This window comes from Nelumbo nucifera, chromosome 2, assembly GCF_055504915.1.
Source record: "Nelumbo nucifera cultivar China Antique chromosome 2, China Antique-T2T, whole genome shotgun sequence".
NCBI classification, from domain to species: domain Eukaryota; kingdom Viridiplantae; phylum Streptophyta; class Magnoliopsida; order Proteales; family Nelumbonaceae; genus Nelumbo; species Nelumbo nucifera.
The window spans coordinates 28,819,491-28,836,441 of NC_142650.1; the positions used below are offsets into that span (position 1 = coordinate 28,819,491).

General features: G+C 36.9%; 2 protein-coding genes across 2 annotated transcripts; one reads left to right on the top strand and one right to left on the bottom strand.

Moving 5' to 3' along the window:
• Nucleotides 1-236: 236 nt before the first annotated feature.
• Nucleotides 237-7,150, top strand: LOC104586159 (ER membrane protein complex subunit 7 homolog). The gene is made up of 7 exons (XM_010243313.3): nucleotides 237-417; nucleotides 586-629; nucleotides 4,043-4,151; nucleotides 5,848-5,911; nucleotides 5,997-6,113; nucleotides 6,212-6,320; nucleotides 6,754-7,150. The coding sequence occupies exons 1-7, from the start codon at nucleotides 320-322 to the stop codon at nucleotides 6,843-6,845; spliced, it is 633 nt and encodes a 210-aa protein (XP_010241615.1). The 5' UTR covers nucleotides 237-319; the 3' UTR covers nucleotides 6,846-7,150.
• Nucleotides 7,151-9,370: 2,220 nt separating this feature from the next.
• Nucleotides 9,371-12,830, bottom strand: LOC104586160 (monogalactosyldiacylglycerol synthase 2, chloroplastic-like). The gene is made up of 8 exons (XM_010243314.3): nucleotides 12,350-12,830; nucleotides 11,616-11,788; nucleotides 11,349-11,510; nucleotides 11,115-11,256; nucleotides 10,790-11,014; nucleotides 10,616-10,678; nucleotides 10,443-10,517; nucleotides 9,371-9,882 (listed from the first exon to the last, which is right to left on the bottom strand). Exons 1-8 carry the CDS (start codon nucleotides 12,605-12,607, stop codon nucleotides 9,622-9,624), a joined length of 1,359 nt encoding a protein of 452 aa, XP_010241616.1. The 5' UTR covers nucleotides 12,608-12,830; the 3' UTR covers nucleotides 9,371-9,621.
• Nucleotides 12,831-16,951: the final 4,121 nt, after the last annotated feature.

The following is a 16,951-nucleotide window of genomic DNA, read 5'->3' on the forward strand; positions in this document are numbered from 1 at the left end:
AAAATGGGTACTAGACTGAGAGTACAGGAATTATATATGCAATTATGTATAGTCGGTTCGGGTCTTTATCAGTGAGGAACATCCAAACCAATTTCAACCCAATTATAATCTGGAAGCATAATGCAAACCCAAACGGCGAAACCCTATATTATTTCTTCGATCTGGTTCGAGTCCAAAGTCCGAAATCCGATAATAATTTAATGGATATATTATATGGACTATCCAAGCATGTAACGAGTGAATTCCTAAATAGGCGTTTGGGTCTGTGGTATGACCGTACGAGGTCTTTGAACTGAAAGATCTCAGACCTTCCGGTGACATGGCAACAATGGAGAGATCCAAATTGATTTTGTTTATCACGGTTCTTCTGCACTTCTGTTCTTCTATTCTTCCTTCTGCCGCTGCAATTTCATCTGGGTATTGTTTTTTTTTTTTGTGCGCGTCTTCGTTTCATTTACTTCTCTTCTTAAACCCTAACATTGTTTGTTCTGTTTGAATTTGCGAATTTAAGGTTGTTTCTTTATGTTGGGATCTGTTAGAGCTTCTTTTTAATATCGACGTTTGCTTGAATTTTGAAATTGGCAGGGCGAGTGATGGCTACACCATTAATGGTCGGGTTAAGGTCGAAGGTATGCCGTTCCCTTTTTTCATGAAATTTACTTTCTAACATTGTTTTGGGAATTAGTAATATATGAACTGGAGTTTATGATGCAAATCATTCTAAAGAGCAATTTTATTGGGTTTGAATTTCACTTCAACTCAACTGTCATTATTAGATCCAATAAGCTCTGCAGATTTTTCCCCTCAATTTATCTGATACGACAATGTCCACCTTTAGCAATTGAAACCACCTTGATGATTAGACTCTGAAATACCCGTTACTTGATCTAAACCATAGAAGAGTGAAAACGAAGAATCTTTGGCTTCAGTAAGTGAAAAGTGTCGGAAGTAAAAGCTGAATTTTAGGGCTGCGAGCTCGGTTTGAACTTTGCCAGCGTGCCAATGACTCATTTAGGTCATCGATTGAAACCATAACTACCTCATGGTTTTGCCTAGTATCTACAATTAGGCAAAACTATGTAAGTTAGTTATGGTTCTATGGAAAATGATATTTTAATACACAGTTGCAGAGTGTTCTTCTGGAGATTGCTACATTTCATTAGATATGTAGTTTGTTGGAGGCAGCAAGTAGTAGTGTCTAAGATATTTCTGGACAAAACGGTTAAGCAAATCTCTATTTAGACTAACGAAATATTGCTGGTCAAATTAGATTTACGTTGAAAATTATGCTTATATTTCATATTTCTCTTTGGGTGTTAATTAAATTTTAGAAGGGGATGCCTTCAATAAATAAAGTCTAGGATTTTTAATCATCATCTAAGCCTTGTCCCAACTATATGGGGTTGGCTACATTAATCTGTTTCATCATTCCTTTCTGTGCAGTACTGTATCCATCATTAAATTTTTAGTGGTAACCTTTTTGGTTGTAGATCAAAAAAAGAAAAAAATTTCCAAGTCTGGGATAAATTACTTAAATATAAAGAGCAGACCGTTTGAGGTATCACTTAACAATATCTGGAACTAGCAGAAGTGTTGATCACAGGTAGGGTAACAGGACTGAGACCATTTGGTTGGACCAGAGTAGCTTGGCTGCCCAATGCTTTTTTTTTTTTTTTTTTTTCAATTTCAGAAAAGGTGAACTGTCAATCATGAAAAGAAAGAATAGAGCATTGTAGCTTAAATATTGAAGTTTAATTCTTGTCCACCAAATAGGGTTGGGTTGAGGCCCTTTTTTGTATATAAAAGATTGATAAACAACAGCCAGCAGGTAAGATGGTCACTTGACCATGTGTACAGACAAAATTTAATTCTGTTTCTCAATGTATCCACAGATAGGATAGTTAAAAAGTTGAAGTAAAAGAACCCAAATTAAAGCCGCCTACTTGTTGGGTTTCCGGTTAAAGCAGTTAGGGCCTTAAGGGTTGTAACAGAATAGGGTCCCTAATGGCTTAAAGAAGACAAAAATTGAACTGGACAGACAAAGAAATCGGAGGCTAGGATTAAGGTAAGGCTGAACTGGAACGTAGGGCATGGATTGACTAGTTTTTCAATGCCCAAGAAAGGGTGCCCTGCTCCCATCAAGATATGATTTAATGAATCATAAGCCTCACTGACTGTGATGGATACATTGAGAAACAGATACAAAGCATAATCGGTGTTTCTGTAATAACTTGGGTTGAGGGGTGTTTATCAGTTAAGGGCCTCTGTTTATGCTTTTCCAATTTGTGTTATTACGCTTCTGTGGTCATCATAGTCTGTAACAATAGCATCTTTCTGATTAAAGGTGTCAATGGACCGGTTTTGGATTGGACTCCGTCCAGTCCAAAATCAATTTGGATGGACCAACAAGATATATTGGATTGGACCAATCCTATCCAAAATATTTATTAGATTGGGTTGGACCTGGTCCGTCCGTAATAAATTTATATTGGATTGGGTTGGATTAAGCCAATATCTGGTCCATTGGTATAAGATAAGAATATAGGTGTCAATGGACCGGGTTTGGATTGAAACCAATCTAAATCAAAATGAATTTGAACAGATTGGATGGTCCAGACATTGAATTGGACCGGTTCAAAATGGTCCAAAATATTCATTGGATTGGATTAGACCTGGTCCATTTATAATGGACTCACATTGGGCTGGATCGGATTGGACCAAATCCAGTCCAATTGAGACCCCTACTCCTGATCATCTCATATTGTTTGATCTTGAGATTGTCTGATACTAATTGAATATGTTTTCTTATGTTTCTGAATCGAAGTGATTAATCACTTTTTACTTTCGAGTTTTGACACAGAAAAGTGTTGATCACAAGTAGGGTAACGGGACTGAGAATTTGATCTATAATCACTTTGCATAATTTATTTTTCAGTTTTATCTTTTATGGGAAAAAATCTGTTTTCCTTGAATTTGTTTTTTCAATGGGCCAATGGGGACAATATTACTTGGATCTTGTACAGACATTTTGGTGATTAAGGATATGGCTGCAATAATATACACATTAAACTTTCTGTTTTTCCCTTGTTTTTTGGTATTGCAATGCAGCTTTGGCACCCATAGGAGCAAGGTGTTATATTCTGGACCTGTAGTTAGCAGGTTAGTTGGGTTAGGGTGGCAGGGTTGCAATGGGGGCCCACTGGTTTACACAATGCAGGGTGCCTTTTTTCTGTGGCCTTGAACCTGCATCACTATGTCAATGGGAGGGATGCCAACTGACTACCTAGTCTACATAATCATTGGCATATACTCATTGAATTTGATCATGTCACTGCATTATCTTGGGATTATCTTTTACTAGTTGAATAAGCTTTCTTATGTTTCTGAATCAAGGTGATTAAGCACTTTTGTCTCTTTGTTATCAAGTAAGATAACAAGACTGAGACTTAAAATATTCTGACTTTGTATCAATTCTGTTAGTCATACTCTTCTATTGGAAAAAAGAATAAATAAAATACTATATACTTGAACTTGATTTTTCAGTGGATACAATATTCCTTTGATCCTGTACAAAAATTTTGGTGATTAAGGACATTACTAGAATCATTCATTCACACCTAGGCATCTCCAACTTGCTTCTCTGTTTGTCCATATGATGACTTTTGGAATTATAATTATATTGTGGTTTGGCTGTAGACCTTGAGAGTCAATGCATTAGTTGAGATAACTGTTTTTTTTTTTTTTTTTTGACTTGTACAAAGATTATAGTTGTTTTCGTTTTGATATATAAGATCATCAGGAAATTCACTGAGAAAAAATTACCATGGATATTGACCAACTGGAAACTTTCTACTTAATGTTTCTTAGGAATAATAATTGAAAGTTGATAAAAAAAATAATAATTGAAAGCATGTTTTATCTTTTTCTTTTTTTTTCTTTTTGCTTTCATTTCTGTTTTTTAGTTGATGTTATGTTTTGTCATAATTCTTTCCTTTGCTGATTCATTGGTTTCTTTAGGTAAGTGATACTTTTTATGTGGCAGGTATGGGCGTGAAAGGTTTTACTCTTCCTGGAAAGATATCAAATGCCAAAGTAATACTAAATGGTGGCCAAAATGTCACTTATCTTAGGCCTGATGGCTATTTTTCTTTGTATCCTTCCAATTCTGATGGCCAAAGTTTATGTTATGTTTCTCTTGCTGAAGGGGGCTTTCTTATGATGATCTTCTTTCTAAAAAATAGTAGTTTGTGTACATTTGTTACAATAATTTTTCTGGCTGCTGACAGGAAAACCTGTAATCTTTCCTGTTTCTCCTCTATTTCTTTCATTTTTCCTGTATTTCCTCATAAGTTAGTGGCGTTTGGGAATTTTTTTTGTAACTGACAAGTGTCATTCCTGTCAGATCGTGGACTCTCTGGGAATTCTGTATATATCTACAACCTTTGAGTGAATTGTATTTTTGAAGATGTTAAAAATATCAATTGTATTTTTGTGTCCCAATTATAATTGGGTTGGGACCAGTTTTTGCTGTTCTGAACTGATTAAGATCCAGACCAATTATGTAATTAATAATATAAGAGTCTCCTGGATTTTCTTGTAATTTTTGTTATATTTCATGTTTAAAGGGTAAATTTCATATACAAGATAATTTTGGTTAAAAATACTTGCTTTATCAACCTGTAAATAGTTTACTATTTACTTTCATTTTATTAAGGTTATATTATTAAAAATGAAGTTCCAAGTTGTTGTATTGTAGGTAATTATAGATGCCAAGTATAATTGGGTCTAGTTGGGTCAGACCTGATTATCCCAATTAATAATTGGTTCAGTTCTGGATCTATTTTATAGAACCAATTAATGATCAGTTCAGGACTGGTCCAGCCTGTCTCGAACCAGGCCTGGCTGATTGACAGCTCTAGTTGTAGAAGTCACTGGATAATCACCTAGGAACTTTCATGACAAGTGAGGTCCACCACTGAACTAAGTGAGGTACGTATTGCCAATCAAAGAAAGTTAGTTACATAGTTGTATAGACAGCAGGGATGTTGTATTGACTGTGTATTATATAAGTGGCTCAAGGGTTGGAACACAAGCTTGATAGGATCAGGTGGAAACCTTGGATTGCCAATGGTCTGGTTGATAGTCTAGCAAAATTGGGTTCACAAGTCAATAGTCTGCCTTGGGGTCTGCCTGGGTCCAAGAATGAATTGTTACTTTGTGAATATAAAATATGCCTCGCTATCTGTGAGCTGTTTATAATTGCTCTTGCTATCTTTTCTTTTCGATGGTAAGTTCCTATTGCCATTGAATACCATATATTCTGTTGATTATGAGAAAACAGTTTGATATGACCATATAGGAGGTCTTCTTCAGTAAACTTGACCGATTGGATAGACAAAGATTACCTGAAATATTAGCTTATTTTGAAAGGTAAAAAAACTGTATGTAATCCTGTAGAAGGTTGACAAAGAAAGATGAGATTAAATTCTCTCATCAGTGAACTTTCCTTGCAGAAGATTGCCCCTGATCAGTTTAGGGGCCATTACCCAATATTGGTCCTGGCTATCCTGGGTCTTGGAGGGGTGAACTGGATACTCTGATCAGTTTACAGAGTATCTTTTAGTAAGGTTTATTTAGAGAAGGAATCTTTTCAAGATAAGTTGTGTCCTGAGAAACCTCCATTCTGACTAGGTTGGTTCTAAAGTCGGCCCATAATAGCATTTGTTGCTTCGGACTTTCAGAAGCTCAGTTCAAAAATAGAGTGCAATTTCTGCAATGTGTTATGGTAGTAATTGCTGATATATAATTTTGTGGGCATTGTTATTCCTTCACCTGTGATGCTTATAGCCACAACATACCAGCGGGAACTCATCTAATTGAAGTGGCTGCCCTTGGTTTTTTTTTCTCTCCGGTAGGTTTCTTGGATCACAGTTTATTCTGGATTTTTAGTCAATAAACCTAATTCCAGATGATTATATTCAATATTACATGTTTAGGTACGTGTTGATGTCAGCGCTAGAAACCCTGGTAAGGTTCAAGCTGCACTGACAGAGAACAGGAAAGGTCTGAATGAATTGATTTTGGAGCCTTTGAGAGAGGAACAATATTATGAGGTAAGTTCATATATTAGCTTTAGTCACTTTCGTGTTGAAAATCTCCATTGTTAACTTTTGGATTACAAGTTTGTCTGGCGTTTGCTTGTTCATTGCAGATAAGGGAGCCCTTCTCCATAATGAATGTCATAAAGAGCCCAATGGGCCTGATGGTTGGCTTCATGCTGATTGTTGTGTTTCTCATGCCCAAACTAATGGAAAATATGGGTACAGTATCCCTCACTTTGGTTCAAGGAATTTCTTATTTTCTATTCATATCTAGATTCTGGGTCTGAGCTGAATGCTCACTCAGGTTGATTGGGGTAGAGAACATTCATTGGCGTATTTTTCTAAGTACAACTCATGTTCAGAGTTTAGTATGGTATTAGCTCACCCAAGTGGGTCAATTTTGATTACTGGCCACTAGATTTGGTTCGGGGGCATTCATGAGTCTATTCTTCTATAAGTGCTATCCAACTGATGTTGAGAGTGCACTATGATATAAGCTCAGTAGCTCACCAAGTGGGCTCACCTGAGTTTGACTGATGGTTGGGTGGCCTTCGTCTGGCATAAGTGTTCTTCAAAAAGAATTAGAACATTGTCATGTTTAGCAAATTACTATGGTTCTGGTTCTGTTACTGATCAATCTATTTGTTACCAGATCCTGAAGAAATAAGGCGAGCTCAAGAAGAAATGAGGAGCCAAGGGGTTCCTTCTCTGGCAAACTTGATACCTGGTGCTGGAAGAAACTAGGACTAGTTCAACCAATCACATGAACTCTTTTCGGATTTTGTGCTTCATCTTTGAGAGTTGTGTATTAGAAAACAACACGATGAAAGGCTCATTTCAAATTGTAAGGCTGCTTCTGCTGCAACCTCAACAACTTTCTGATACACTAGCTCTTTCTGCTGGGGGACAGGGAGAGTGGGAGTTTCTTTGGAAGTTGGTTTATTTTTTGTGATCATATACTCTCATTTTCAACACTAAAAATGTACATTTACATTATCAGACAAGGGATTTTATTTTAGTTGGAAAAGATGATTTTGTCTTGATAGCTACTCTCAGCAAGCAACTCTTGATGCATCTTTTATATGATGGACCTTGAGTGGTCTAAAGCCATTAATGATGGGGTTACTTCTTAGCCCAAGAGCTGCGGAAGTTGGATAATTTATTTCCAGCATAAGTGGATGGGTTTGTGCTATATAAGTGTTCATGATTGATGTCTCGCATGTCTGGAGAAAAAAAAATCCTGAGACTGGCGTTATTGCAAATACTGGTTGTTTGCATTTTTATTTTCTATCATTTTAAATCAATATTTCTGTTACTTCTGTTTTTTTTAATTATTTTTTAGGTGTTTTTTCAATTATTATGGGTAAACAAGTGTTAGGTTCAAAAATGTCATTTAACACATGCGGTATGCCTTAAGAATAGGTATGCAATCGAATTGAGCTTTAGGCTCCGTTTGGATGGAGTATAAATATAAATATGTAGAGTGCAAAACTTTACATTTTGTATTATTTTATATGTATTTGTACTGTTTCCAAACTGAGCCTTAATGGAACATTTCAGGCTTAAATTCGATTAGGCTCATTTGAGTTTTGATAATTTGAATCTCAGAGTAAGTTCGAATAGTTTTTCTAGCTCAAATTTGATTAATAAAATATTCAGCTTGATGATTAAAGATGAGTAAGGTAGCCTGTTGAATTGGAATAATTGTTGATTTATAGCATACCGAACTTCTTTAGTTGGGGCCCATGTATTGGATCCCAATCCTTGTATACATAATTTGACATGTGGCAAGCTAATGTCCCCAGATGGCCAGATCTTCAAGGGTCTAGTGGTTGATTAAGATCATTTAATCCAACAGAGCTCTTAGATGGGGCCCGAAGAATGGAGTTCGGATCTGTTACCAACCAAACGCTTCCAACATGTCCCATCTGAATGGAGTTCAGATGGGGCCCAATAGGACATGTTGGCTAGTTGGTACAGTGTTGGGAGCGTTTGTTGGTACTTGTTAGCAGATCCTACCCAATGGATTATGGATTATGGATGCCGTGTTGCGTGTTGAGTCTTCTGTTGTTCTTATGTTTCCCAAAAGAAACTGAAAGGGACGCGCTTTTTGTCTTGTGATCCTCAACTTGCATTTCCAAGTAGCACACGCCATCAAAAGCACAAACAACATTCCACTATTTTATGGGACTGGTGCCACTTGTATGCAGTCTACTGACCCACGTGGCATTAGAGCATGCAACCCAGTCTACCACCACAAACCCTGCTTATCATGCAACCAACCAACCATTAAAAATATATGCGTATAAAAAGGAACAAACTATATAAATTAGTAATCATGGAAATTAAATAATCAATAAATAAATGTCCTTTTAATCACGACTTGCATTTTTTATCCCATGAAAGACATTTGCAACATCTTTGGCAATAATTATTCTGGGAGTAGCAATTTCAGTCTAGGCAAGTGAAAGATTGAATGATTTTCTTAAGAGTTCTTTTCTTTCAAACAATTGTAATGCTTTCATCTCTGTGAATTTTGTTCTTCTATGTCAAGAGACTCAAAACTCAGGAGTTTTTTTTTTTCTCTTTTTCTTTTGTTTTTTGTTTGAAGGGGGGAGGGGGGAGGGAGGAGGGTATCAGAATCAAAGGAAAAGAAATTGAACATCAATCAACACTGTTGTTTCATGGGGGATGAATCTGAGGATAACGGAACCATTAACCATTCCCAGAAAATGTATAAGCTTGCAGAGGCCAAACATTCAATGAAGATGAGATAAACGATTATGAAGGTGTGGGATTACAATTAGATGGATGGAACTAGTCTGATCAATATGATTTCAATGGTCAGAAAGTGAAAACCATGTGAAAGCACATGGATCTCATAAGGGTAGGACAAATTTAATAGGCGTCCTACTCAAAGAATAACCCACCTGTGACCTGTACAAGTTCTAATTTTGTACAGTTAATCTATTGGGCCGATCATGATTCGTCACGTCACAGATGGGCACCACGTGCCTGGCCAATGTGGTGTATTCTGATTGGTCCAGTGCCATCTGGAAACCAGAGGATTTGGACTTGGACTCAACCTGTATTGTCTAAATGAGAGTTCTAATTGAAACTGCTTGTCCTTAACCAAATCAATTGTTATGGACAAACCTTGAAGATCAGTGCTAAATTTACTAGAAGATAAGTAGTAGTTTAGTGAAGCAAGCTATTGATAAACGTCAAGACAAGAAAGTTTCACACCAAAGAGTTAAGAGTGGACAGGTAGCAAGAGGCACTGATTTTAATTAATCACCAAAATCAAAATAAGCAGCAAACTGAGGTCGTTGAAGGACACATCAAACATTTTCAGGCATAAGAAAAAAAAAAACTACATTAATCACACTCCCAAGACCTTTACAAGAAAATTTACATATTTGTGGAATAAAGCCGCATAAGGCCAAAGAATGACATCAAAGCTAGCTACATATGGTACACAAGTAGGACCTGAATTTGTCCTGATCTCAGATACTTTGAATTAGATTGGGTATGAGAACGATGAGGTTAGTGAATATGAGATGCTGGCTAGGGACCCATGTTGGCGTGCAAGATCATCAATGTCTCTTACAATGTTGAAAACAGCATCCGGTTGTGCTAGTTTAAGTGCATTCTCTGACATTTTCTTCAACTCTTCTGGCTTGGAACTGAACCATTCAGAAACTAGAGCAGCTGTTTCCTTTGGATTTTGCGAGAAGACACCTGCACCGTTGTCTACCACATAAGGGATGTTGCCAACTTCCTGCAAGATTGTCAAATGAAGGGAAGGGAAGTGCTTTGGCATCAGAATTCAAACTGGGGCATCTTGATATGACCCTCTACTTGAAAACCAATGAATTTCTAGGAACACGATTTCAGCTCAACTTGAAGATCAAAAGAGTTTAATGGATAGGATATGGTCTTGACCTACAAGGAGAAATTAAGGAGCACCAAGAAAGAAATGAAGCTTATATTTATATACCTCCTACACCTAAAAAATGATTTGAGGTTCATATACTTTTCCAGTAAGAAAAGACTAGGTAAATTTAATCTAGTTATCTGCAGAAGTTATGTTTCATTAAACTTAATAGGTCAACCAAATCTAAGTTCAAATTAGATGCTTCCCAATTAAGTTGACCAGGGAGAATTAGAATTTTTGTTAGTTCACTAAAGCAGACCATAAGATGCACAGATTAGATCAATTTGGTTGTATTTTTATGAGATTAATTAAACGTTGGATACTTGTGGCATATATTCTGAAGTACATGGAAAACCATTAATTCCATTAACCTTACTGAAGTAAACAGATCCATCAGCACTGACCTGTCCAGGGATAAAGTCGTTTAGGATAATTGGAAGGCCCCTTATCAAAGCCTCAGTAATTGTGCCAGGTCCAGCCTATGACAGCCACAATAACCATTAGCTTAGGATGCACAAATAAAAAACAAATTGAAGAACAAAGAGGAACATTAAGACATGGCAAACTACTAACACACTTTTGTGATAATGCAATCACAAGCTCCCATCCATTTCTCCATCTGTGTCTCAAATCCTCTTATCTGTGAACAAGAGAATAAAAGATTAAAGGGATTTTCCACTATGATTCTTTTGTCACTTAAAGACAATTTGAGTCATCGTTGTGTGACTGGATAAAAAAGTAAAAGTATCACCTTCACAGGCACCTTCCACTGGATTGACCCTAGTGTAGTAGCTAGGTCCTTATTACGGCCACATATAACAATCATTTGGCCAATGGGCTTCCCAAGCTCTTCATCAAAGAGTGATTCACCAAGGGCCCTTGCAGTTTTCTTGACAGGACCCATTCCTTCACCACCTCCCATCAGCAAAACTGCAGGCAAAGAAGGATCCATCTCTAGTTCTTCTCTTAACTCATCCTGCATGAAAAACAAATCCAAAAGCCACAAAATCAGAAATCCACCAAGTGGTCCATAATAAAATTGACTGCTTTAGCTAGATGTTAATCTCAATGTCAACCTTGGGTAGAACTGCTTGACAGAATGATGGGCGGATTGGCAAGCCAAAGACACGAATCTGGGAAGAATCTAGCCCATCTAGTAAAGCTCTCTTTGCTACATCCTCTGATGGGCAGTAGCATCTGGTGACATTAGGGTGGAACCTGGTCATAACACAGCTTCCACCTTAAAACCTCCAATAAGATAAGGCTATTGGCCCAAATAGATGATGGAATTAGAGATGTCTTAAACTAACCATGTTCTGTGGCAAGTATTGAGGTCAGTAATGACTGTAACAAACACCACTTTCTTGTGAAGTCCCTGCCATTTAAGCACCCAGAGGGGAATATGCTGCATGAGAGGATGGACACTAATGATAACATCTGGTTTGTACTCCATCAGACCAGCCTCTACCTCTCTTCAAATGTAAAACAAAAAGAAGTTAAAAAAATTAATATGTACAAATTGAATACTTCTTTCCTTGTGATTGGGAAACATGGTTACTGATAATTGGGAAACATACTTGGCATAGAATGCGGCAAAAAGAGCTAGATAGAAGCAGTGAATCCAGCGAGGAGAGGTACTGTGAAATGCAACCTTCCAAAGCTGTACATGTTTCACCATGAATTTGTATGACCTTTCCATATCATTCAATGGCCAACCAGTGTACTCTTTCCACACATCCTTTATAAAAACCTGAAATCAACGACCCTTTTACATAAGCAAGAAGAAATATAGACCTGAATAAGTGTTTATAGAGGAAATATACCAAATAAAGGAAGAAGACATAGTAAGTTTGAATAAAAAACATACAGTAAAACCCCAAAGAACCTAAATTGAGATCAAGAGTATGCTAACACCATCAGAGAAAAAGAAAAGGAAGAAGGAAGAAACAGAAACACCCAAAAATAGATCCTTTTAAAGAAACTAGCTATCCAGAAATGAAGGGGGAAAAGGCAGCGAAAAACACATAAGCCCATGAATTCAAAATCTGGAAGCAAGAATTTAAATTTACAATAGCAAGAACAATGCAGACCATATTGTCCAGATTAAGAACAAACCCGAGAAGAAAAAAAAAACCATATAAAACAAATAGGTCACATAAAATTTAATTAAAACATCAAACAAATAAAAACAAATTTAAAGAAAGAAACTAACAAAACAACTAATGGAAACAAAAACAGAACATCAATATCACATTAAACAGAAAATACAGAAGAAAATCCATTAAACCCAGAAAAGAAACAAGAAACTTACTCTATACTCGTCCCCAAATTCCAACTGAAACGCGTCCCGAATGGCCTCAGCTGAAGCTCGATGTCCTCCACCAGTGTCGCTCATCAAGATCAAGACATTTTTGGTCCTCTCAGCTCCAATCTGTACAAGCTCCACCGGCTCATCATCGTCACCATGATACCCATAAGAACACCTCTTCTGATTATTATAATCGCCCCCAGCGCTGTTAAACCACGTATCTCTAATCGATCTTCTTGGCGACACCACTGACATAACCATGTCTGTTATGCTTCCCTCCCAAATTTTGAAAGAAACATACAACAACAGTCAAGTTTCCTCCCTCTAGCGCCGGCGAAGCCAACCGCCGGACGAACCAGCTTCCCGGCAGACACCGAGAGAGAAAGAGAGAGGTTGACAGAGAAGAAACGAGGGGCCGGGGGAAGAGCGAGCGTGGGAGCGTGGAAGTTTGAAAGCCTCTGAGCTGGCGAAACGGAACGTTTCGTTATTGTTTGTAACTTGTAAGTTGTAACATTCAGATTCCCGAATGATGCCGGTACTTTGGGTGTTAAGGAATTTATAACCGTCAGATTCGCATTTTAGTTTTGGAATGTTCTGAGAAAAAGATCCGCATCTAATCCTATTTAAATACAAAATAATGATTTAATTTTTTTTTCTTCTCTTCTTTTTTTATCAGTGGACCGTGGGCCCAATTTTCGGGTGTCCAGGTGAGCTGGCGAATAGGCCAGCTTACTGTATCGTGACGGAATGTATGGGCCTGACGTCATACTAAGGCCTTTAATGCAGTTATAAATCTGTCATTGGATTGGATTGGAATCTTATTTTACCTTGGCAATAGATAAAAGTAGAAGATGCTTTGGTATCTCACGTTTTTGAATGTTGATTCTGTTTAAAAGAAACCGGATTAGATTCATTTTCTTTTGTCAGATCTGTTATCTTGAACGTAGAGCTTCAGTAAGATTCCAATCCAAGGGTCACCCATGTTCAATGCATCAATTCCAAGTTGCAGAAGAGACACAGAGCAGACAACAAAGGTGGACCTTGGTTGGTAGGAAAAATGACTGAAAATACGCTTACATCACACATGTTTGTATGGGTCCCTGTCTTCCCATTTGAAACACCCTTTTCCACGTGGAATTTTTAATAAAAGAAAAAACTGGCAAATTAGTAATCATTGATTTGGAATCTATGAAGTGATCGAGTGGGTTTGGGACTGTAGGGCCATCAGATTGGAATATACCGGGAATAAGGATGGGGAGATGCGTGAGTGTGAACTGTTGAAATGAACCGACTGACAATGCCCAACTCGAACTACTGAGAGACTTGAGAGGCAAATCTTCCAGCCCAAAATGACATGGGCGTCCACTGGGCTCTGAGTTTGATACCATTTAGGGTACGTTTGGTTAAAAGTTGAAATCCAAAATTTAAATAAGAATTGGAGTGGTCTATTCCCTCGCCTGTGTGGTTCATATGGAAATTGAAATTGATTCTCATTCTCAAGGGAGGGAGAGAAAATGATCATTCTCTCAAATGGAACAATATCATTCCACCAAAAATAAGAATTGGATTCCAATTCTATCCAACCAAATGGTCAGAAGTGGAATCAGAATGGACCATTTTCAATTCCAATTCTGATTCCTGATCTCTATTCCTGGACCCTTAGTTAATTTGAGCTGATCATTATTGAATTGAACCTCTCTACTGGACATCAAGTCAACAGCAAGATTAGCCACCCTGGCAATTAGGTTAGTACATGTAAAAGTCCACAAATTGATTAAATTGGAAACGTAGTTTAGTGGGCCCCACGTAGAGATGAACTGGGCCAGTGATAGTCATGACCTATGAACATGAAGGTATCTCTATAGCTGTATCTGGACTGTATTAATTCAAGGACAGCCAGAAACACCCTGATCACCTTCAAAAAATTGTCAAATAACTGGAAATCATCTGGTCATGATCATGCAGATACTAGCTAGGTAACTTATGGGACTTGCATAGTACTGAATTTTCAGACCTAACAGTCATAGAGAAATGTATTTGAGACGGATCTGTTCCTCATAAATGGGCGCCTCACATTTACATCCACTGTGCATTGAGAATATCTCCCGTGAATAATAATTAATAAGTACGGAAGATGTTCCTAATGCATGATAAGATGTGCATGTGAGGCATCAGGTGTGAGGAGTAGATTCGGTCTCATATATATATATATATATATATATATATATATTGACACAAATGTTTGTGACATAAAGGTTCTGTTTATGTTAATATTGAGTAAATGTTTCTTGACGGTGTCACATAGGCACCCTGTTAGCAAATACCTCATTAATTGCATTTGTATGTATTGAAATTTGTAAATGTGCGCCTCTCTCGTTTCAAGAAGCTTCATTTTGGAGCTTCTTGAAATGGATAGATGTTTATTGGCATTTTGCTGATGTGGCGTCTAATGGTGCCTATGTATCATAAACGTCCTCATTAAATATATTTCTCGGTTTTACAATTATACAAGTACAGAACGTACTGAATAAACATAAATGGAACCAAACAGCCTGAAAAAACAATATGATTTTACTATTGGGACAGATTTTTTTTTTTCTTTTTGAAAAAGAAAACCATTCATATTGATGAACACCCTCAAGTTGATTCGGTTCTGGTTATTTTCAAATTTTAATTCCATTTGGAAGAAGTTCAGAGAATGGAGACATTTCCTGTTCTTTAAAACAGTTCAAAATTTTTTTCATGGTCGGGAAAGAACTTTAAACTTAGATGGTTTTCCATTGTTGCCAATACTGACTTTTCTGGTAGGGAATCCGTTAATCGATTGGTTGGCCCATTAGACGTGAATTATCTTTCTTATTCTGAGTTTCAAAAATAAATGTGTTTTCTGATTTAAAACTGAACCAAAAACGTATTTTTGCATTTTTTTTAAATCAAGTACGATTACAAAACCTCACCCCTCAAATGAGAAATAGCAACTTTCACCATTTCTCTTTCTTCCCCAGTTTTTTGCCGTTTCTCTGAATATCTTCTACCCAAAGCTTTCTGTTCCCCGCCACTGCCTCAGGAACGAAAATTTCATGACAAAAATCACCAACTCATACCGGGGCAACACAACTCTTAAGATAAGTTTTAACCTGGCCATCAACTATTTAAACACATCACTAGGGAAATCCCATAATGCAACTATACATTTGTTAGAGGAATAATGTATGGCTAACCTCACTTATTGTTACGAAATTTAGTTCAATACAATATCAAAAATTCCTCAAGAGAAAATATATGGAGTGGATATTGAGCACAAGCAATTACTCATCTCCAAAACCAAGTTCACATTCCTTATCACCCAATAAAACCCAGCCCCACTCATGACACTGGGATTACAATTATTTGCGTAGCTGGTCATGGCTGTAACATTCCCCGGTGAATCCTTGCGTGCGACATAACCCTGCAGAAGATTTATGTATATAAGGAATAAAATGAATTGAATGTACAAAAAGATACCGAGTAAACCAATGAAGTCATTTTTGCTTCAAGTGACATTGCAATAAAGCAGATACTGATATTTTGAATGCTAGACTATGTTTGGAAACGATGCAAATGGAGTGTAAATCTCGGTTTAGGATAAGTTTGCATTTTGGTTCATTTTTGTTTGTGTTTAGCAACATTACATTTATGCATTGATAAATGACAGATCAATGCATATTTAAATTGATAATAAGATGTAAAAGTATATCAATAAAAATAAGTAAATTTGCTTTTAAGTGGGCTTTTGATAAAAAAAACATATATTTTATTGAAATTCATGTTTGTATAGCTAAAAATCTGTTTGGTAATACCATAAATTTGTCAGTGCAAAATTAAACAAACTTTACAATTTATATATACAAACCATTTTACACTCTACACATTTGCATTCACACTTATTTGCATCGTTTCCAAACGCAACCCTATGTGTATGACCAACACATGCATGATTTTAATTACTCTCTTGCAACAATTTCAGTATCAAAAACAAAGTAAATTTTTGCAATATATCTTTAGTGATTCAACTCCTCAATAAAGTTTTAGAGGCATCTTAGTATTTCACCACACTCACACTCACATAGTATTATATCAATCCACATCCCTATCTTTTCCTCATACTGTATATAAATCACGGGATATAGTTTCGGATGAATCGAGCCCCCATCTCCCACCTAATCACATCAATCATTCCCTACAGAAATGGTACACTATTTTAGTACTAACAAGGAAGAATAACCACACACAAAATTCAAGTGATGCATTCCATATACTTCATCACAAATACACCGCATTCGCTATCACTGCTCAGAACCTAGATAAGCTTTTTTCATACATATTATCCAACCTACGAGGGCCCCATCACATAAGTGTTCAGCTTTTGACACGTACCCAAATTGTTTCGAGGCTGACCTGATGAATTCAAAAGGCCAATTGATGACACCGGTAACAAAAGGCACCAATTTCTCTCCCAATGTTACTTGTTGTCAGGTCATGTGAGACGCACATATATCAACAAACCCACTCATTTGCTTCTATGCAACTAAACATCAACTTGATGACATGTACTATGTTTCTTGC

Excerpts from the sequence above, each read along its gene's own strand:
- LOC104586159 (XM_010243313.3), top strand. The coding sequence starts at position 320 with ATGGCAACAATGGAGAGATCCAAATTGATTTTGTTTATCACGGTTCTT. Across the intron at positions 5,912-5,996 it reads TTGGTTTTTTTTTCTCTCCG|GTACGTGTTGATGTCAGCGC; the intron begins GTAGGTTTCTTG and ends TTACATGTTTAG. Across the intron at positions 6,114-6,211 it reads GAGAGGAACAATATTATGAG|ATAAGGGAGCCCTTCTCCAT; the intron begins GTAAGTTCATAT and ends TGTTCATTGCAG.
- LOC104586160 (XM_010243314.3), bottom strand. The coding sequence starts at position 12,607 with ATGGTTATGTCAGTGGTGTCGCCAAGAAGATCGATTAGAGATACGTGG. Across the intron at positions 11,789-12,349 it reads AATTTGGGGACGAGTATAGA|GTTTTTATAAAGGATGTGTG; the intron begins GTAAGTTTCTTG and ends CGTTGATTTCAG. Across the intron at positions 10,518-10,615 it reads GTGATTGCATTATCACAAAA|GCTGGACCTGGCACAATTAC; the intron begins GTGTGTTAGTAG and ends TGGCTGTCATAG.